At 42.5% G+C, this 18,637-nt stretch overlaps 2 protein-coding genes across 3 annotated transcripts; one reads left to right on the forward strand and one right to left on the reverse strand.

Moving 5' to 3' along the window:
• Nucleotides 1-736: 736 nt before the first annotated feature.
• LOC119030272 (rhodopsin) lies at nucleotides 737-3,906 on the forward strand. Its single transcript, XM_037117708.1, has 2 exons — nucleotides 737-1,573; nucleotides 1,664-3,906. The coding sequence occupies exons 1-2, from the start codon at nucleotides 898-900 to the stop codon at nucleotides 1,990-1,992; spliced, it is 1,005 nt and encodes a 334-aa protein (XP_036973603.1). The 5' UTR covers nucleotides 737-897; the 3' UTR covers nucleotides 1,993-3,906.
• Nucleotides 3,372-17,606, reverse strand: nup155 (nucleoporin 155). Of its 2 annotated transcripts, XM_037117705.1 has the most exons (34): nucleotides 17,353-17,606; nucleotides 16,949-17,115; nucleotides 16,144-16,281; nucleotides 14,676-14,772; nucleotides 14,494-14,564; nucleotides 14,325-14,417; nucleotides 13,237-13,500; nucleotides 13,073-13,146; nucleotides 12,898-12,989; nucleotides 12,692-12,789; nucleotides 12,432-12,599; nucleotides 12,202-12,302; nucleotides 11,887-12,057; nucleotides 11,663-11,773; nucleotides 11,447-11,541; nucleotides 11,154-11,239; nucleotides 10,793-10,934; nucleotides 10,565-10,631; nucleotides 10,345-10,460; nucleotides 10,040-10,143; nucleotides 9,720-9,853; nucleotides 9,352-9,543; nucleotides 8,962-9,100; nucleotides 8,716-8,851; nucleotides 8,465-8,618; nucleotides 8,274-8,378; nucleotides 7,812-7,966; nucleotides 7,519-7,648; nucleotides 7,308-7,421; nucleotides 7,108-7,228; nucleotides 6,868-6,978; nucleotides 6,394-6,530; nucleotides 6,167-6,273; nucleotides 4,198-4,336 (listed from the first exon to the last, which is right to left on the reverse strand). In XM_037117705.1, the coding sequence occupies exons 2-34, from the start codon at nucleotides 17,088-17,090 to the stop codon at nucleotides 4,198-4,200; spliced, it is 4,104 nt and encodes a 1,367-aa protein (XP_036973600.1). In that variant the 5' UTR covers nucleotides 17,091-17,115; nucleotides 17,353-17,606. The 2 variants fall into 2 exon arrangements, with proteins under 2 accessions (XP_036973602.1, XP_036973600.1); XM_037117707.1 differs by lacking the exon at nucleotides 17,353-17,606 and having other exon boundaries at nucleotides 3,372-4,336; nucleotides 16,949-17,090.
• Between the last annotated feature and the right edge of the window lie 1,031 nt (nucleotides 17,607-18,637).

Below are 18,637 nucleotides of genomic sequence, written 5' to 3' on the forward strand. Positions count from 1 at the left end.
TTTTCACGGATCCGTCTTTCATACTGATCCACACCAAAAGGGGTGTATGATTGAAATGTTGAGGTACATTTTCCTGATTATACTTTCATTCATGATGCTTACCAACATTTATAAAGCATTCTTAAATTACTTGTAAACCAGTCACCTTTTTATCCCTCAGTTACAAGCTGCGTGATCTTTTATAGAGGAGGAAGAAGCTTGTACCAAAAGTTTCGGTGGCACAGTGTTCAGAAATGGCATACAGACAACGTGCTCCAGTTCAGTTAGTGTTTGCTCATTTCCCAAAAAAAAAAAAACAAAAAAAAAAGATAATCAGTGAGCGCATTACAATTTGTCTTGCCACCGCAGTGCAAGACCAAGCGCTGCTCCGTGGAGGAATAATGGGGCGAAGACATGTTGATTCTTTTGGGAGAGCTGATCCCATTTGCAGGAATATAAACAAGAATCTAACAAACACCCTGCGCCCCCGCTCGGTCTGTTTTGTCAAGTTTAGCAATGAGGCATGAACTGCAGATAGAAACGACGAGGGAGGCTCGTTTTGTTTGCAATTCATCACAGACTCAGAGCTTCAACTGGCGGCTCATCGGGGATTGTCACAGTTGCTCAGCTGATGTTCAGATTCTGCACGTCAGTCAGATAATACACTGTGCTGCACTTTTCAGTCAGGGGGGAGGCTCCTCGGGAGGGCCCATCATGTGAAAAGTACCTCCATCTCAGTGGGATTACGTGATGAAGCTCCTCAGTGGAAAACAAAACTGCAAGGTGTTTGACCTCCAGGGTGTGATGGGGTTGGGCCTCTTCGCCTCCCCTATAAAGCATCCCACATGACAGGCCTTCAAACTGTGAGAGCAGTCGGCTGCACAGTGGAGATAAAGACGAGCTGCCACCTGTAAAGTGATGGACGCGGAAGACCTGATCGAATCCATCATCAGAGCGTTCATGTTTCTGGCGGGGATCCTGGGGAACAACTGGCTGGCTGTACGCTCCCTGCCCGCGCAGAAATCCGGCCTCCGCACCAACGAGGTCCTCTTCATCAACCTGGCCGCGTCCAACCTCATCACCAACTACCTGGTGGACCTGCCGGACACCGTGGCGGACTTCGCCGGACGCTGGTTCCTGGGAGAAACCTTCTGCGCCGTGTTTCGCTTTTGCGCCGACCTCTCCGAGACCAGCAGCATCTTCACCACCTTCTTCATCAGCGCCTTCTGGTACCAGAAGCTGGTTGGCTCCCTGAAGCGGGGAGGTGCACCGGTGCAGCTGGACAGCCTGTGCTTGGTGGGGGGCCTGCTGGCCGGGAGCTGGACGGTGGCTTTGGTCTTCAGCATCCCGCACTTATTCTTTGTCAAAGTGGAGGGAGGAAACGACAGCTACGAAGACTGCATAGACGTCTTTCCTAACCCAGTTGCACAGCAAACCTATGAGATCATTTATCTAACCATGGCTAACGCCCTCCCCGTCGCTGGGATGGTGTTTTTCAGTGTCCAGATTGTTATCACTCTGCTCCAGAACCAGCGGCGCATACAGACTCACAATTCTGGCGTCACCAAAGAGAAGGGTGAGGATGAAAACAAGAGTACTGAAAACAGACGAGACGGTGCAGGTTCCAGCGCGGGCCCCTCAAAAGACCTCAAGGATTCTGCATCCTCGACCGACATCTACACAGGCGTGTCTGCCTCTCCCCCCAGCGGGGAGACCAACACAGACAGCAGAGCTGGAGGAGCGCCACCAAATCTTTCAAAGCCCAGCCAGAGGCCGGCCAAGCCCAGCCCGGGTTCAGGCTCTCAGGTGAGGGCAGCCAAGAGTGTTGTTGCCGTAGCCAGCGTGTTCCTGGTGTGCTGGCTGACTCATCTGCTCCTGCGCATCACCAACAGCATCCACACCTCGTCGATAGTGGTGGAGGTGGCCAGCTATATCGCAGCCTCCTACACCTGCATCATCCCCTACATATTCCTGCACGGAGTGAAGAAGCTTTCGTGCTCTTGCAAAAGGTAGAGACGTGCCGAGCGCATCCACAGTTCGCTTGGACTCGATATGCAGTTATGTAAACCTGGCTTAGAACAGTTGTTTTTTTTGTTTTGTTTTTTTAAATCATGCAACACATTGCTTATTTAAACTGCTGTTAATGTTAAACTACATATGTGTTTCTTGTCCCTTACAGCCAGAGGTGACCTTTAGAAAAATAACTGCATCTGTTTCCTGCAAAACTGTCAAAGCGATTATTCCATTTCCAGGATTTATAAGTAATTTTACTGTGACTTCTGAGCTGAAACAATTCATCCATTAATTGATACCCACTGACAAATAATCTGCATCTATTCTGATAATGCAACAATCATGTCAAGTTCAAGTTTTCCGCTGTGAGGATTTGCTACATTTCGTCTTATGTGATAGAAAACAATTTTCCAGGCTGGTCTCATATCTTAAGACATCACTCTAGGGTTTAGTAAAGCATTTTTCACTACTTTATGCCATTTTATAGACCAGACAATGAACTGATTTATGGAGAGAATAATCCTCAGATAGATAAGGGTGTGTTAGTTGCAGTCCTATGCAACTTCTCAACTTGTTCACTGTTTCTTCTGGTGTCTGTTTTGTCAAAATTTGGTTGAACTTATAATTGAGGATAACAGTGAACCTGAGTGGATCATATACATTATATATTTTTTGCTGCATTTGACCTGATTGTATACTGTCCCCTTCTCAGTCTTTTACATCAAAATGATGAAGCACCTTGTAACTTTATTATGAAAAGCTAAGTCAAACAAATATTATAATAGTTCTAAACCAAACAGATGTAAAGTTTGTAGAACAGGCACCAGAATAATGTTGCTACTCACACTGCAGATTCCAAATCTACTTTTACTCTAGCGACATATGCCACAATAACATTTTAAGTCTGAAAACTTAAATTTTGACTATACATACATTAAGGTTGATTTAATGGACATCTCACCAGGTTAACATTGTCAACGATATACTCTGTATAAGCACGTGTAAATGTACGGACTCTGTGGATCGTTAAGAGTGAAATAAGCACAGCATTAAGTCAAAATTATTTTATTTTCCATCCAGCTCCAAATAAAAATAATTGTGTGGTAGGGTGCACAGCTAATTGGTGAAAAAGACCCTCAATTACTGTCCTGTTGGTGATGACTCTAAGAAAACCCTGAGTGCCAATTTCAATTAAAGATAATTACAAGAACAAACAGTGACGAGGTTAGGTCCATTATTGAACGCTCCCTGCGGTGTCAGCAATTTATTCCATCTTTCTGCTTTGTCCAATTTAAGACAACATGTACCGGGGAACATGTTTGTTTGTTCAGAGGTAAAAACTAGAGTCTGTATAGTGTTTTCAAAACATTCTCAAACACAAAAGCGATGACAAGTTTTATTTCTTTATAAAAATGTTTTATGATTTTTTTTTCCTCCCCTTCAGAGCAGGCTGAAGTTCTCAGTGCAGCACTGTGAACTGCGGTGTATTAAAAATAATGGTTCTACATTCCAAATAAACACAAAAGCACTCAACTCATACACAACAGCATTGTTAAATTTATGAGCCACATAGACAAAATGCTCACTGTAAATAATACACAAGCAAAAAAAAAAAAGAAAAAATGTTTAGGTGTGTGACCTTTGGCAGAAGGAAAACTTAGTGGCCAGGTTATGTACATAATTACAACATCCAACACTGAACTGTATGTTTGGAGGCAAATTTATAACAATCAAAATGATTCCCATGTGACCAAAAGTCTTAAGTCAGGTAGGTTTACCGAGTGGATTCATAAAAAAATATCCAAAATCAATCGTCAATACGTGCAAATTCAATATATGAAAACCGACCTGCAAATTCAGACTGATTTCCTGTTTTTATAATCACAGGTAACTCAAAACATTTCGTAGATATTTCCAACACCGTTATTTGCTCACAATGCAAACAACCAACAATGTCTCGCTTTCTAAAGTTGCATTCAGGATAATGTTCAGACGTATAACAAAATCTATTAAATAAGTTATAAAACTTGTCTCTTCCGTCTCATTTTTATCAGAACAACAAGAAGCTGAAACACATCAGACTGAAGAGAAAGAGGTGTGGTGATCATGTCATCTCACTTTTAAATCAGCTGTTTGATTAAGGCCAGCAGTGTACGATCCAGAGGTCACCTGTCCTTTGTCCTGCGAGGAGCGCTATTAGTAACGTCAGTGGAGCTTCTCCAGCTTCGCCTGCAGCGACTTGAAGTTTCCAATGGTTTGCTGAAGGGCCGAGTTTGGGCTCAGAGACTGCAGCTCCACCAGGTATCCGCAGATGTTGTCGAGACACACGTTAGTGAAGCGGCGCCTGGAATGGAGGGGAAACAAAGCTGTTAAACTCAGTTTACTGCTGATTTATTTCAGGTTGTGACTGTTTCAGTAACATTACTAGGAACCTTAATGAAGCTACTGAGGCTCAAGCAGTTGGATAAAATCAAGAGGGAATTTACCACAATTGCAAAAATCCCTCTTTGATAGTGTTTACTTGCTGTGCTGTGATGGAGGGCAACACAACAGGGGGAAATTTGTGTTTCAAAGATATCCAGGGATGCATAAAACTGATCCTTTTCAAGAAATAACCAAATAATTTCTTCTTTTTCATGGCCAACACAGATAACCGATCATTCTACTTTTCTGTAGTCAAGCGTCAATAACCAGTAGTTTATTCACTCTGGAGGGTAAGACTGACAAAGGCCTACTCCACATGAACACAGGTATTTAGAAATAAAGAAATTCAACAAATATCTGCCAGGTCAGCATTTTAGTGCCATTTCAGATATAACTTCCATTAGAATGACATGCCTGACAATACTTTACTCATATCCTGCACTGGGCATGCAAGCGCTGTTGTAAACAGGAAGCAGACTGTACACTCCTGTGTACTGCTTAGCTACAGAAAATATATTGGATGAGCGTAGCAGGGGAACATGACAACTCTTCACAAAATCATCTTGATAATTTGTCAGCTATAAATTTTAAGCGCTCATTTGTGTCTCTTTTATCCATCATTGTGTTTCAATTTCAGTTTGCATATTTCTTAATATAACGTTCAACAAGATAACATCCATTCTGTCGCTGTAAGAAATCAGACACTCCATGTTGGAGTCTGTGTCATCCTTTCCAAAAGTCTCAGTTTCTGTCTGTCCAAACATAAAAAATGAAAATGGAGTTTCTGAATATCTTCAGCCTGACAGGAACTTTCCAAAAGCTCCGTTATCAGTGACCTAAAAAGCAGTTTATGAGTGTGACAGGCCAAAATCCATAGAAAAAGCATTTGTTTTGAGAAATATCCGTGTACGTGTGGATGTACTGAGCAGAGCTCCAGTAAAGATTGACTGTGTTGAAACTTGCAGACCTTTTCCCTCCTCTCTGAACCTTTGCAGCATATGTAATGCAAAATGCAAATATGTTTGTCTCTTTTGAAATGTCCACCTCTGTATCAAAGTTTAAAGACTGGTCTTGTTAAGCAATTTGCCACAATACATACATTGCCCACAATCAGACTGATAATAGTGGATTTGGCTCAGACTGCTGAAGCCTTATATTCAGATGTGTATTTTGTATTTATTTTTTTACACATGAATGTGGATGTCAAACCAACAAACCTTTCAACAGTTTTAAAACAAACTTGAATAAATGTCAAGTTACATCCCTTAAACAAAAACCCCCTGCAATAGGTATTTTTGGTGCAAATCTATCTGACCTTAGACAGAAATCAGAGAAATTACACTGTCACAAATGATAAGCATCAAGATCGGGCAAACACCAGCAGGCTTTTGGTGTTTTATATCTGTCTGTCTACAGTGTCTTTGACTGCCCGAGTGTGTCTGCTGCTGGCAGCACAAAAGTGATTGACAGAAATGATGTGTTGCCTGGAAACAGCAAAAATGCCGCGTGCTGAATTTTGCTGCTCTCACTGGAGACACGGTTATTTACATTCCTTTGTGCTGTCAAAATAAAATGAGGTTTTAAAGCATTTCCCCTCCTGTTCAGACAGAAGATGATCCCAACTACAGTTTAGAGTAGATGGGTTCTTATCTCATCATCTATGATATGCTCATGCTCCCCCTCAAGCACAAGCAACATTATAGCGCCCACCACAGGCCAGCAGCTGAACAGCTCCTCAGACTGTGCTTACCTGTCATAGGTTGGTACTCTACTAGGATCATCCACGTATCCTGACAGCAGCACGTGGATACACTCCACCAAATGGAGAGGTTTCCTCAGCCGCTGCCAACAGGGATCCTACAGGCAAGAGACAATTTAATCTTAAATGCGCAAAAGCTGCAGCTGATATATATAATTCCTGTATATTCATTTTAACAAAACTGAAGTGATGAATTGAACATGCTCGTTTATCTATACCCGTGTTTTGAAGAGTTGGTCATAGACCTCCAGAAGACGTGGCAACTGTACTCCGATCTCCTGCATGGTGGAGGTGACGAAGCCCACGTCCCAGTTCAGTCGACACACTTCCTGCTCTAGAAACTTCACAAGGAACTCTACAGCCACAGGAAACATTGGCACTTGTTAGCACTGCAAATTCATCAAATTGTCAAATCAAATGTGCGTCAGACTAAATTTATTCTGTGCATGTATGCGATGTACAGAAAATGAATCACTGTCTCCACAGAGAGGACAAGTTTGAACAGGCGGGCTATAATCAGAGGATAATTAAACTACCACCCAGAACACCAGGGTGACCCTGCAGACCTGTACCACTGAGACATGCTGACATAAATGATGCAAAGGGGAAGACTAATAACATTAATGTTAACAAAACAGTCAACAGCAAGCTGCAAAACCTGAACATAATGACACAGGGATAGAATTGCTTACCCAGAGGGAAATATCTTGGAGTTCCAGCGTAAATCTTCCCGAGTGACACCAGTTTCAAACTGAGGGACCGCATCCTGTCCACTGGACTCATGGCCACACTGTCTCCCAGCTCTGCACAAGACAAAAACAGTCACTGACACATCACATACAACATCTGAAGGGCTTTTTTTTTTCTTTTTTTTTTTAAAAAGGAGTTTGAGGCTATAGTTTTGAGTTTTGAGTTGCTGACATGTCACTTGCCTTTCTCCATGATCTCCTGCCACAGCGAGTGCACCAGGATCGGGTCAGAGTGTCCCGCGCAGTGAATGATGGCCAACTTGCACTCAGACAATTTGAAATGGTCAGCAAACTCCCCATAGAGCTACAAGAGAGAACATTTTTCGGAATGGAAATTCTCCATACTCCCCAACTCCTGATCATCAGTATTCTGCTCGTGTTACCTTGGTGATGTCCATGAGCTCTGAGTCCAACTGAGAGATGACATTTTTCACTGAGGGATGATGGGAGTACTGTCTGATCAGGGTCTCTTGAATTTGTACTTGGATGCGCACCAGCTACGATGGGAACCAAAACACAAAAACAATGCGGTTAAAGCACTAAATTTCATTGGTTGATTAATTCCTTTCGCTGTGATTGACACCACATGCATACCTCCATCTTCTCCTCCAGCTCATGAAGGAACTCTCCATCAGAGGCCTGAGCTGAGATGCAGGAGGAACTCTTAGCAGACAGGATGGCGCGGGCGATGTACTCCAAGCGCTGCTTCAATGAGATCTCAGTGCTGCTCAATCAGAGGACGACAACACAGAATTATTAACAATAAGAAAAACAAGCAATTAGAAATAGATACTGTAGTGTATGCATGGTCAATGTGGTTTCTCTGAAGAGTTAAGTGATTATAATCTACCAGAATTAACTTTTTAACAGTTTTTGTGTGTCCAAACCTGTGCATGTCAGCAAGACGGGCCAGTACATGAGCTGCCTTGCCAAAGTTGCGGTTCTTCTCATAGTAGCGCCACAAGAGGTCCATATTGTGCACTTTACTCTGATCCTGCTTGATCATGTGCATCAGATGTTCTTCCAGGTAGGGAGAATTCACCTTGACAACAGAAGACAAAAAAAAAAAGGAATATGTATCAGTCGGATGGAATATAATCACACATGCTTACTTTGGATCAACAAAGGGCTATCAGGGATTTAAAAAATCAATAAAAGTTTCATCAGAAAACACAACAAAGTGTGGGTGTGTCATTCATATCTGGATGGAAATCAGTCTACGCTGATGTACTCAGGGTATTTCTCATTTCAATAGGAATAAAAGGGAAACATAAATCCTGGATAAACATTACTCACAAACAAAAACGGCAGTACGGCAGGGAAAAAGAACAGATAAACAAACACACTACCTCTAGCAGCTTGTCAGTCAGATCGGCCTGAATCAGCCAGTTGTACAGAGCGATGTGAAACAGCTCGTCCTGAGACCTCTGGGCCAGACCCAGTATCTGCTCAAACTGCGAGAGAACAGTATCATTTCATTAATAATGCAGATCATGTTCGCTGCTGTGACAAGAAAAGAGCCTTAACCCTTCTTACTCACATGAGCTGTAGCTTCTTCGTTGCTGAGCATGTTAGGGTCTGAGGTCATGACAGGAGGCCCAGGCTGCTTGGGGACGCTGGGGGACTGAGGGGCCGCTTTGCTTTGGTTCACCAGCTCCTGCATGGTGTCTGTGATGCACTTGTAAGATGAAAGTCTGGAGAGGAAAGAGGAGGGAAATAAACATTGGTGACAATCTGCTAAAAAAGGCTAAAAATGACACAGATTTGTGTGCTACATGTCTGTTGTGATACCTCTCTTGGAAGGCCTGCTGTCCCAGTCTGTCATCCTCAGGCTCTCCATTCTTGTAGTAGTGAGGCCCCAGTCTCTGTGGATCCTTCTTGTCTGCCGCTGTGAGGCACAACTCAAGGACTCCCTCGTAGAAACGCACTAAGTCAACAGCATTGGTATTAGTGCCAAAAAACAAATAACAGCATGAATTTAACCTACTACAATTATACAACTACAGAAAAAAGGAGGAAAATCTTGTGTGTTCCCACCTTGTCTGTACTGGGAGCAGACCAATGGCAAGTCAGTGTGTTGGCTGATCTGTTGATAGAGCCGCAGAGACTCCCGCAGTGTTCTCTCTTTATCTGCTTTATTCTGAATCTGCTTGGAGCTCTGCAGCAACTCATTAGCCTAAGTGGGACACAAAAGCAACAAATTCATTATTAGGACACATGAATCAATGTGGGTGAATCGATAGCTTTTATGGGCCTTGATGAGCCCGAAAATTATCCTGATGATTGCAAGAAAAGGAGGCATCTTAGACACCAATAACACAAAAACTGCAGAATTATGTCATCGCAATAAAGGCTGAGACATTTAACTACATCTTTAAAGCACCTTTAAAATAACCCATACACACCACTATGTTTGTGTGCATGTACCTTAGAGCAAACGCTGTCATCACTGCTGTACAGCAGGGGACAGATGTCCCGCAGGTGATTGCTGATGGCATCCACGGAGGCATTATCTTTGATGTAGACATTAATGAGTGCTGTGATGAGCGCTCCAGACAGCTCCTTGCCCCGGATTACTACGTCTTTAAAACTTGCTCCTTTCATCTGCTCTTGGAACTCCTACAAACACAGGAGAAAGTGGCAGAGTGAGCAACAAGTACACTGAGAATAAACCAGGTGTTTAGGTGAAAACACAAAGGTGCTGCATTCAGTAAGGCGTGTGGGTGAATGCTGCAGTGATGACGTATGGGCGTCTGCAGCTGTCCTACAGGAGAAGTGTTTGTGCACACACGTACCTTTGGCAGCTCAGACATAATGAGGCTGAACTGATGATCACAGAGAAGCTTCCAGAGGGTCAGAGTCTGATAGGAGCGATGCACTAACTGCTGGATGCCCTGCAGGGACACCTTCTCATAGACCTGAGCCTTGGCTGGAAACACAAAGAGACCAGGGTTACAGGAGTTTGAAGCGCTAAAGACTTGAAACATACAGTTAATCTATTTTTTCACATCTATTCTGTTCACGTTGTATAAGATTTACAACATCACTGATATTCGAAATATTGATTCTCATGACAATATTCAGGAAAACTTCGAAACCTGTACTCATAACTCACTGTGATATTTCCTCTGGAGCTCCTGCTGGACCTGCTGAGAGTTGGCACCGTCAGGACGCATAAATCCCAGCAGCCTTTGCTGCAAGTTAGCAGGGGAGGTGAAACTAACGGGGAGAAGAACAGATGTTGTTCAGGAGGGATGGGGAACAAAATTTTTTGCAGATTTGGAGCCCGTTTTTGCACTTTAATGCAAACAATACTGACACAAAATGAGAACATACATTTATTCATATTCCTTATTTTGTAGCCAGTGAGAGCCTGATAAGTTCACTGGAAGACTAAGCAGGCTGAGAAGGACAACCTACCTCGCAGCACCTAGAGAGGATGGACTGAACTGAGAGTTTTTGTCAAGAAACTCCCGCAAACCACTGAGCTCCAGAATTACTGACTCCAGATCAAACAAACCAACGCTGCTTTCCAACTGTGAAGACAACAGATAACGCTTGAAAGTTAACTTGGCCCTTACAGGACATCATTTCGAAAACTCAAAATCACTTTTAGTTAAATTAGAATTTTGATACTTACAATACTGACAGTTTGATTTCCTTTGCTCATGGTTTTCTCAACAGCAAGACTCCCATCCCAAATGTTTCTGTTAGAGCGAGGTCAGCAGGCAGCAGGAGAGAATGACATGTTCAGGACGGACACCATTGTTACACATTAGCTTCCACACCTCTGGCTAAAGACAAGTGTTGAGGCTCTCACCAAGAAAATTGATTCAATATGTGTCAATGTGACAAGTGATTTATTTACCCAAGAATGCGGGCAAAGTAGACACAGATGCCGTTGTGTTTCCCTGAGAAAATCACTTCTGGGCCAGCTGACATGGGGGTAATGGGGACAGTTCCAGTTTGCATTGGTGCAAAAGGTGTGGCTAAAGCTGGAGGCATGATGCCTGAGGGGAGAAAAACAAAATTTTAATAAAGTTTTACAGATGCATTTTAGGATATTATTATCAAAGGTGAAGTTTTAATTGTTTTTAATTTATATATCCTATTCAGATGATCAGTCAAATATTTGTAGACATTAAGATGTAACGTGTATGAGGCTTTGTACAATGTCCCCGGAGTCTTAAACTGCCAAGTTTTTTTCATGTTCCCCCTTAATTGTTTACCTGGTGCTGGAGAGCTCATCACAGGTCCAACAGTGCTGGGAGAAGACAGGGCTGCGGGAAATCTCATCTGTGCTTCTCCCCCATATCTGATTACAACAAGGAATGGTAATTGGTAAATAACAGACTCCACAAAGCACTTTACAGCACACACATTGACAACAACCTTAAAGTTAGTGGTGCTATCTCCTGAGCCAGAGCTGCCCCATAACAAAGAGGAACTGCTTTCAGTTTGTGTCCAATGTGAGTAAGTGTAAGTCTGTGTGTGTGTGTGTATAAACAAATTAATCCATTACCTGAAGAATGCTCTGGTGGCCCACTGTGAAACCTCTCTGTCACAAGCAGCACCAGAACAAGCCAGGATGAGGGCTGTGGCACAAGCCTGCTCCTCCTGTACACAACAGATGAACAACTCAAATATATACTGCATATGTGTTCATATGCTTTAATGTGGCATAAACAGGTTTAAGAGGATTATAAAATATGAAGACAGTGAATATCCTGCTTTGTACCCTGTGCAGCTTGAAGAAGCGTTCAACGTCTTCACTTTCTCCTCCAGCGCAGCTCACCAGCAGGTGACGGAGCTGGTCTACTGGCCGCAGTTTTTGGAAGATATGACTCCCCTACAGGACAGAAAAGAGTCTACTTAGTGCGCAAAATCAAACTTTTTAATCTTGTCACAATAATAAAAGACTGAGCACTAAGGTATGTGACGAGTCGTAACAGCAGATTTTACCTTTGCAGAGAGAAGGACAAACTTCTGCGGAGGGATATTGTGCTGCTGGACCACCACAGGCGAGTCGGTGATGGGGATCTGCTCCTTGTTCAGAGGACTAAAAATCTTGACTGGTCTCTCTTCATTAAGAGCACATAGAGCCCAAGAGTGTCCATCTACATTAGACATCATCTGCAATGAAGTACAGAAGAAAAACAGGCATATTGTAGGGTTTCTATAGACCAGTGTGTCCTGTATAAACAAGCTGCAGTACAGAGCAACTGATGATGATACAACTACAGTATTTCTGAATTCATTATTAGTTTATGTACCAACCTGAGTCTCCATCAAGGGCTTCTTGAAGGGGAAGGAGTCATGGTTGATGCACCACAGAATATCACTGTCCTCGGTCTCAGAAGCAGCCATTAACAGAACGCCTGCAAGATTTAAATGAAGAAAAAAAGAAAATCTGGTATAACAGGCAGATCTGGGCCAGTGAGCTAAACATTAAGCATTAAACACTGGTTACTAAAATGTGTGAAGAACAACATGAAAAATAGTTTTACCTTTGCTGTGTAGCGCCTTATGGACTTTTGCAGGCTTCTGCAGGGTCGATGATGCAGAAAACCCTGGTGGCAAACGGACATGGACCAAAGCTAGCAGGCTAGGTCGAACTGCCACCTGCTTCTGGTGCAGAGGGGCAAAAGGTGCAGTGCTGAAGTAGAGACGAACACCTGCAAAAAGAGAAGATATCAGTATAAACACTTTGTATGACATAATACACGTATCCCATTATTTCGCTTATCTACTGTCCTTAAATCTTTACCTGCATGAGTGACAGCGAGCAGGTGACAGTCCGAGGACTCTGCTCTGTCAATCACAGAGATCTGGACAATCGGTTTGAAGACAGAACGATCTATTGTCCTGAAAAGAGAGGAGAGTTCCAAAGAGGAAATGAGATCTTACTTGCTATGAGGAAAATTACTGACAGAGGATGTGAAACAGGTTTAGATTCAACAAACTCAGATATACCTGGCAATGTTTCCAGCAGCTGCAACAATAGAGCTCTGTGACATAGTTGCCACACGACTCATTCCCTGCCCATCAGCGCCCAGGTCATACACCTGAAAAACAGAAAAATGTTACGTTTTTTTAGCCCACAGATTTGATAGTTGTCAGCTGATCAGAAACAGGAAATTCATCTTACCTGCAGGACACCTTTCTCGGAGCGTGTGAACAGTGTGTTGCGGGAGTTATCGATAGCAATCTGCACGATGGGGTCTGTGGAGAACGAAGGCAACCATGGGTTAAAGTGGCGTTTAAATAGATCATGGATGTCTTTCACACGTACAAATGTATCCCTTTTCTTACCGTCTTCAGAGAACGAGAACTGCAGCACAGAGGGGACGAGGAAGGACAGAGAGCTTTTGGAGTGGTTGATTTTTCTGCAGCGCTGGCTCAGCCACCCGGCCTCAGCCTGGTAAGCTATCTCATAAAGGCAGCCGTCCTTTCCTGCCATAAAGATGCGTCCCAGGTCTGTGGAGGTGATGGAGAGGATGTAGGTGTTGTCCGTGGGGATTGAGAAGAGGGGGTCTGGTAGCAGCTGCATCCCACCAGACATGCTGTCGTTCAACCCTAAAAACAACATGAGAAAAACAACAAGATGACCCAGATAAACTAAAACACGAGGACATTGATAATAGCACTTTAAAAAACAAGTCGAAGCAAGAATGTGGGATATGACACCTCAATATCTTACTTGTCTATACAAAGGGTTAGAGTTACAATATGCCATTGTTTTGGTAAACTAGCTATACTAACTCTGTACATTTGACTAGCTTATGAATATCTGGCTCTTGTTTGTACATATTTGACTACATAAGTGGCAACATACTTAGCTTATGCCTGAATAGCCATGTTTTGCATGCCTCTGTGCAGCTTTAAAGCAGACTGGAATCTTTTACGGTGCTGCAGAATACAATGATTATCTTACTACAGGACTCTACAGAGGATTCAGGATAAGAAATTAAATCTCTTAACACTACAACTTTAATACATTTTGAAACAGATTTTCCTCTCTGGCATCTAAGTAATCAAAAAAGAGGAAGGGGCAGCAACATTTAATGAATTTGATATCAATTATTGTATTTATGGGCAACTATAAAGTCACAATTGTCTGTTTTCAGCTTCTTAAATATGAATGTTTTCATATACAACTTATGCTCATGAGGAAAACAGATTCTGGTTTCTTTACAAAACAAGTCATCTGAGGATGTTATCTTAGGCTTTGAGAAACACTGATTGAAATCTTATAGCTCAGACAACTAAACAATTTATTTAGAAAATAAACAACAGATTAATTGAAAATGGAAATAATCACTAGTTGCAGCTCTTAATCACAGGCTACAGGGACACCACTAATGCCATGTCATCATGACAGAGCTGTAGGAAGGACTCACCAGCCTGGCTCTTGGGAAAGCTCAGCCCGAGAATCACTACATCCACCGAAGTGGCCAAAACTAAGAGGTAGTGAATGTGTGGCTGTAAAATCCCTGCGAAGAAAACACACCACTCGTTAAGATCAATCAAAAAAATAATCACAATTAAAACAAGTTTAAGTTCACATACCTTGTTTAGGTTTTACGAGGCCCACTGCCAGAATGGTTTCAATAAGTCCATCAAAATAGGCCACATCTCCTCTGCAAAGAATAAAGCAGAACAAAACAAATAACTTTCTTCATGTCGCTTCAGGTTTATCATAATTGGAAATTCACAATAAAAAAAATAAATATAAAGCTCAATAAACGTACCCATCTTCATAATTCCACATGAAGATGTCATTGTCAATAGTGAGCCACGCTCGAGAGATCTCAGGAAAAACTCCCATCATGCAGTTACACTGCATATCTGTAAAACGGTTAAGTTGAAACTGATATCTATCCCAAAAGCAATCAGCTAAATAATTTTGATATACACTATATTACCAAAAGTATTCGCTCACCCATTCAAATGATCAGAATCAGGTGTTCTAATCACTTGGCCTGGCCCCAGGTGTATAAATTCAAGCACTCAGGCATGCAGACTGTGAAACAAGACATTTGTGAAAGAATGGGCCGCTCTCAGGAGCTCAGTGAATTCCAGCGTGGAACTGTCATAGGATGCCACTTGTGCAACAAATCCAGTCGTGAAATTTCCTCGCTCCTAAATATTCCACAGTCAACTGTCAGCTCTATTATAACAAAATGGAAGCGTTTGGGAACAACAGCAACTCAGCCACGAAGTGGTAGGCCACGTAAAGTGATGGAGAGGGGTCAGCGGATGCTGAAGCGCATAGTGCAAAGAGGTCGCCGACTTTCTGCACAGTCAATTGCTAGAGAGCTACAAACTTCATGTGACCTTCAGATTAGCCCAAGTACAGTACGCAGAGAGCTTCATGGAATGGGTTTCCATGGCCGAGCAGCTGCAGCCAAGCCACACATCACCAAGTGCAATGCAAGGCGTCGGATGCAATGGTGTAGAGCACGCCGTCACTGGCCTCTAGAGCAGTGGAGACGCGTTCTCTGGAGTGATGAATCACGCTTTTCCATCTGGCAATCTGATGGACGAGTCTGGGTTTGGAGGTTGCCAGGAGAACGGTACATTTCAGATTGCATTGTGCCAACTGTGAAATTTGGTGGAGGAGGAATTATGGTATGGGGTTGTTTTTCAGGAGCTGGGCTTGGCCCCTTAGTTCCAGTGAAAGGAACATTGAATGCTTCAGGATACCAAAACATTTTGGACAATTCCATGCTCCCAACCTTGTGGGAACAGTTTGGAGCGGGCCCCTTCCTCTTCCAACATGACTGTGCACCAGTGCACAAAGCAAGGTCCATAAAGACGTGGATGACAGAGTCTGGTGTGGATGAACTTGACTGGCCTGCACAGAGTCCTGACCTGAACCCGATAGAACACCTTTGGGATGAATTAGAGCGGAGACTGAGAGCCAGGCCTTCTCGACCAACATCAGTGTGTGACCTCACCAATGCGCTTTTGGAAGAATGGTCAAAAATTCCTATAAACACTCTCCTCAACCTTGTGGACAGTCTTCCCAGAAGAGTTGAAGCTGTAATAGCTGCAAAAGGTGGACCGACATCATATTGAATTCTATGAGTTAGGAATGGGATGGCACTTCAGTTCATAGAATGAGTAAAGGCAGGTGAGCGAATACTTTTGGTAATATAGTGTATGTCAGACAGAAACCTCATAGTCCTTCTTTTTTCCGTGTGACTAAAAGGATACGGCTGAACTGCTCCACCAGCTCAGGCGGCAGAGGGACGCGGCGGACTGCACTGAGCTCCGGGAGGTTTGGCACACTAAGTAAACCCGGTCCCTGGAGGGGGTAGTCCATGTCCGACACTCCAGAGAGAGATGGCATATCTATCAATACAATCAACAACAAGTGATTATGATTATGCATCATCCCCTGAACAAGTTTGAAATCCTGATCATAATGCATTTCTCTTGTACACAAACACGTTCCATCAGTTAAAAAGTCAGTAGGACATATTTTAGCACCTTTTTTCTATCTGTTGAAATATGTTTCCTCTATTATAGAAAGCTTTTCTTTCTCCTTTTCTTTCTTTTTGTATTTTTGCAAGTTGGGCAGTGTACGAGAGATTGCTGCAACTTATGTTCAAGAGGAAAAGATTGAGGTGGACATAAAAGACGCTGCATGACACAAGTGTCAAGAATCGGTATCTAACTACTGTAAATACATCTGGCTAGAATTTGACTGTCCTACTTGCACAGTTACAGACTGAAGGACTGCCAAAATATCATTGTCTTGTTATGAGCTGACTTGTGGCATATAACTCTGAAGCTACTGTTTTGTATAATGACAAGCAAATGACAAGCTTACTTACTGTCAGTGTCTCATATCTCTAATATTTCTTGGATGGTGCTTAATTCTGAATGTAAACAACCTTTAAAAGCCAAAAACATCCGTCAACACCTACTTACATTTACTTTCATCATTGTAGACTGAATGTAAACAGAAGCATTTGAGTTTGATCGCCACTGTTTAGTGTAGCTACATATCACTTACTGTGAGATGGGACGCCGAGCAGCTCCGACAGGTCAGGAAAGCAGCGATCATCCTGTAGATGTCTGTCAACCAACCGGGCTGAGTTTTCCAGCGCTTCAGCGAGTGCAGCGGCGGGGCTACTGGGTCCAGCGCTGGAAGGCATGGCTGGGCTACCACCGCTAACTTATCTACACATGAGACGGTGAGCGAAGTTAGCCACAAACAATAACTTAATAAGTGCAACTGCCAGCACTTACAACAAGCTGAATGTGTCCAGTGCTAGATGATGTTAGCATGCTCTGGTAAGTTAGAACGCCGGTTAGTTAGCTGACTGCTAGCATTCAATCCTTATTATGTAGCATGTAAGCTAAAAAGCTAGCTTAGTTAGTTAGCAAAGTGTTTCAAAGTGAACTCGCTGGATTTACCTGACTGAAAAGATTCCGCGCAGTGCTGAGTTGTTTGGCTAAGACGTTCTGTTCACCAGTTCAGCAGGAAAATTTAAACAAATACACCCAACACACATACAAGTGTCAGCCCGCCAACCTCATGCACAGCGGCTGAGGTGAAAGGTTTTTTTTTCCGGTGGCTCATCTTCTTCTTCGTTGTCTTAATTTCCCGCAGACTGAGCGAGGAGGAAAACTATGCTGCCACCCACCGGTCAATGTGATTTCACCTGCAGTGCTCACTACAAACATACAGACCAACAGATGCCTAACGTGTGTGCGTGTGTGTGTGTGTGTGTGTGTGTGTGTGTGTGTGTGTGTGTGTATATATATATATATATAAACAATTAGTGATCATTATAATTAATGACAATTTCAGCATCTCAATCTCAGTGTGCAACAGTGCCAATATTTTCACCTATGTGCAAGTTTTTATTTCTACTGTTTATATTGTCATTTATTAAAGACCTTATTTTTTTACATAACACACAGTTTTGCTGAAACATGTGTTGCTCAACACATTTTGAGATCCCTTTTCATCTTTTTGTCAATATAAAAACAAAATTATTTTATTTTCATTTAATTAAACAATAAGAAGTTACCCAATACATCTTTTCCTACATTATGATCTCTAAAAAAAGTTTTTCTATTAGTGCATATTGGGAAACATTTACACCGATAAAGATTTGTCTGTGATACCCCAATATCCGCCCACTGATGTTTTGATCGAACTCGAGAAAACACTAATTTAAGCTTTTATAGCTTTCATAGAGACGAGACAGAAAATATACACAGGTATAGCTGCATTGCCATTAAAAATTAACAGCAGTCAGATCAGGACTATTTTTATGTTAAACGTTTTCTACCAAAATGCAGGTAATCTTAACAACAAACAGATAATTTAACAACTTTGAGGGCCAAAGTCTGATAGATGTCATTAAGGTACCTGTCAGCTGCTGATGTTCACATCCTCACAGTCAAAACCACCATGACGAAATGTTCTTTGAAAGGTAGCAAGTGAGTGAGATGTGGTATTATTTCTTCAGAGGCACAGGTCTGGCAAAAAAAGACGAGCCCCATGACACTGAAAACGATGCAATGCATTCTCTGACGTGGGGGAAAAAAAACACAAACAAGTAACAAAGACGTAAGAAAAATTTATTGCAGTATTTGTTCCACCAGAGGAGCAGGGGATGACTTTTTTCTTGCTCTGTGTTCTCTAACATCAAAATCTATATTAAAAACAATATAACTTCCCCTGCATATA

This window comes from Acanthopagrus latus, chromosome 12 (genome assembly GCF_904848185.1).
Source record: "Acanthopagrus latus isolate v.2019 chromosome 12, fAcaLat1.1, whole genome shotgun sequence".
NCBI lineage: Eukaryota > Metazoa > Chordata > Actinopteri > Spariformes > Sparidae > Acanthopagrus > Acanthopagrus latus.

Coding starts and splice junctions, on each gene's coding strand:
- LOC119030272 (XM_037117708.1), top strand. CDS start 898: ATGGACGCGGAAGACCTGATCGAATCCATCATCAGAGCGTTCATGTTT. Junction 1,574..1,663: donor GGGTGAGGATGAAAACAAGA/GTACTGAAAACA, acceptor ACATCTACACAG/GCGTGTCTGCCTCTCCCCCC.
- nup155 (XM_037117707.1), bottom strand. CDS start 17,090: ATGCCTTCCAGCGCTGGACCCAGTAGCCCCGCCGCTGCACTCGCTGAA. Junction 13,147..13,236: donor GTTCTCGTTCTCTGAAGACG/GTAAGAAAAGGG, acceptor CGTTCTCCACAG/ACCCCATCGTGCAGATTGCT. Junction 8,619..8,715: donor CAGCAGGCCTTCCAAGAGAG/GTATCACAACAG, acceptor TTTCCTCTCCAG/ACTTTCATCTTACAAGTGCA.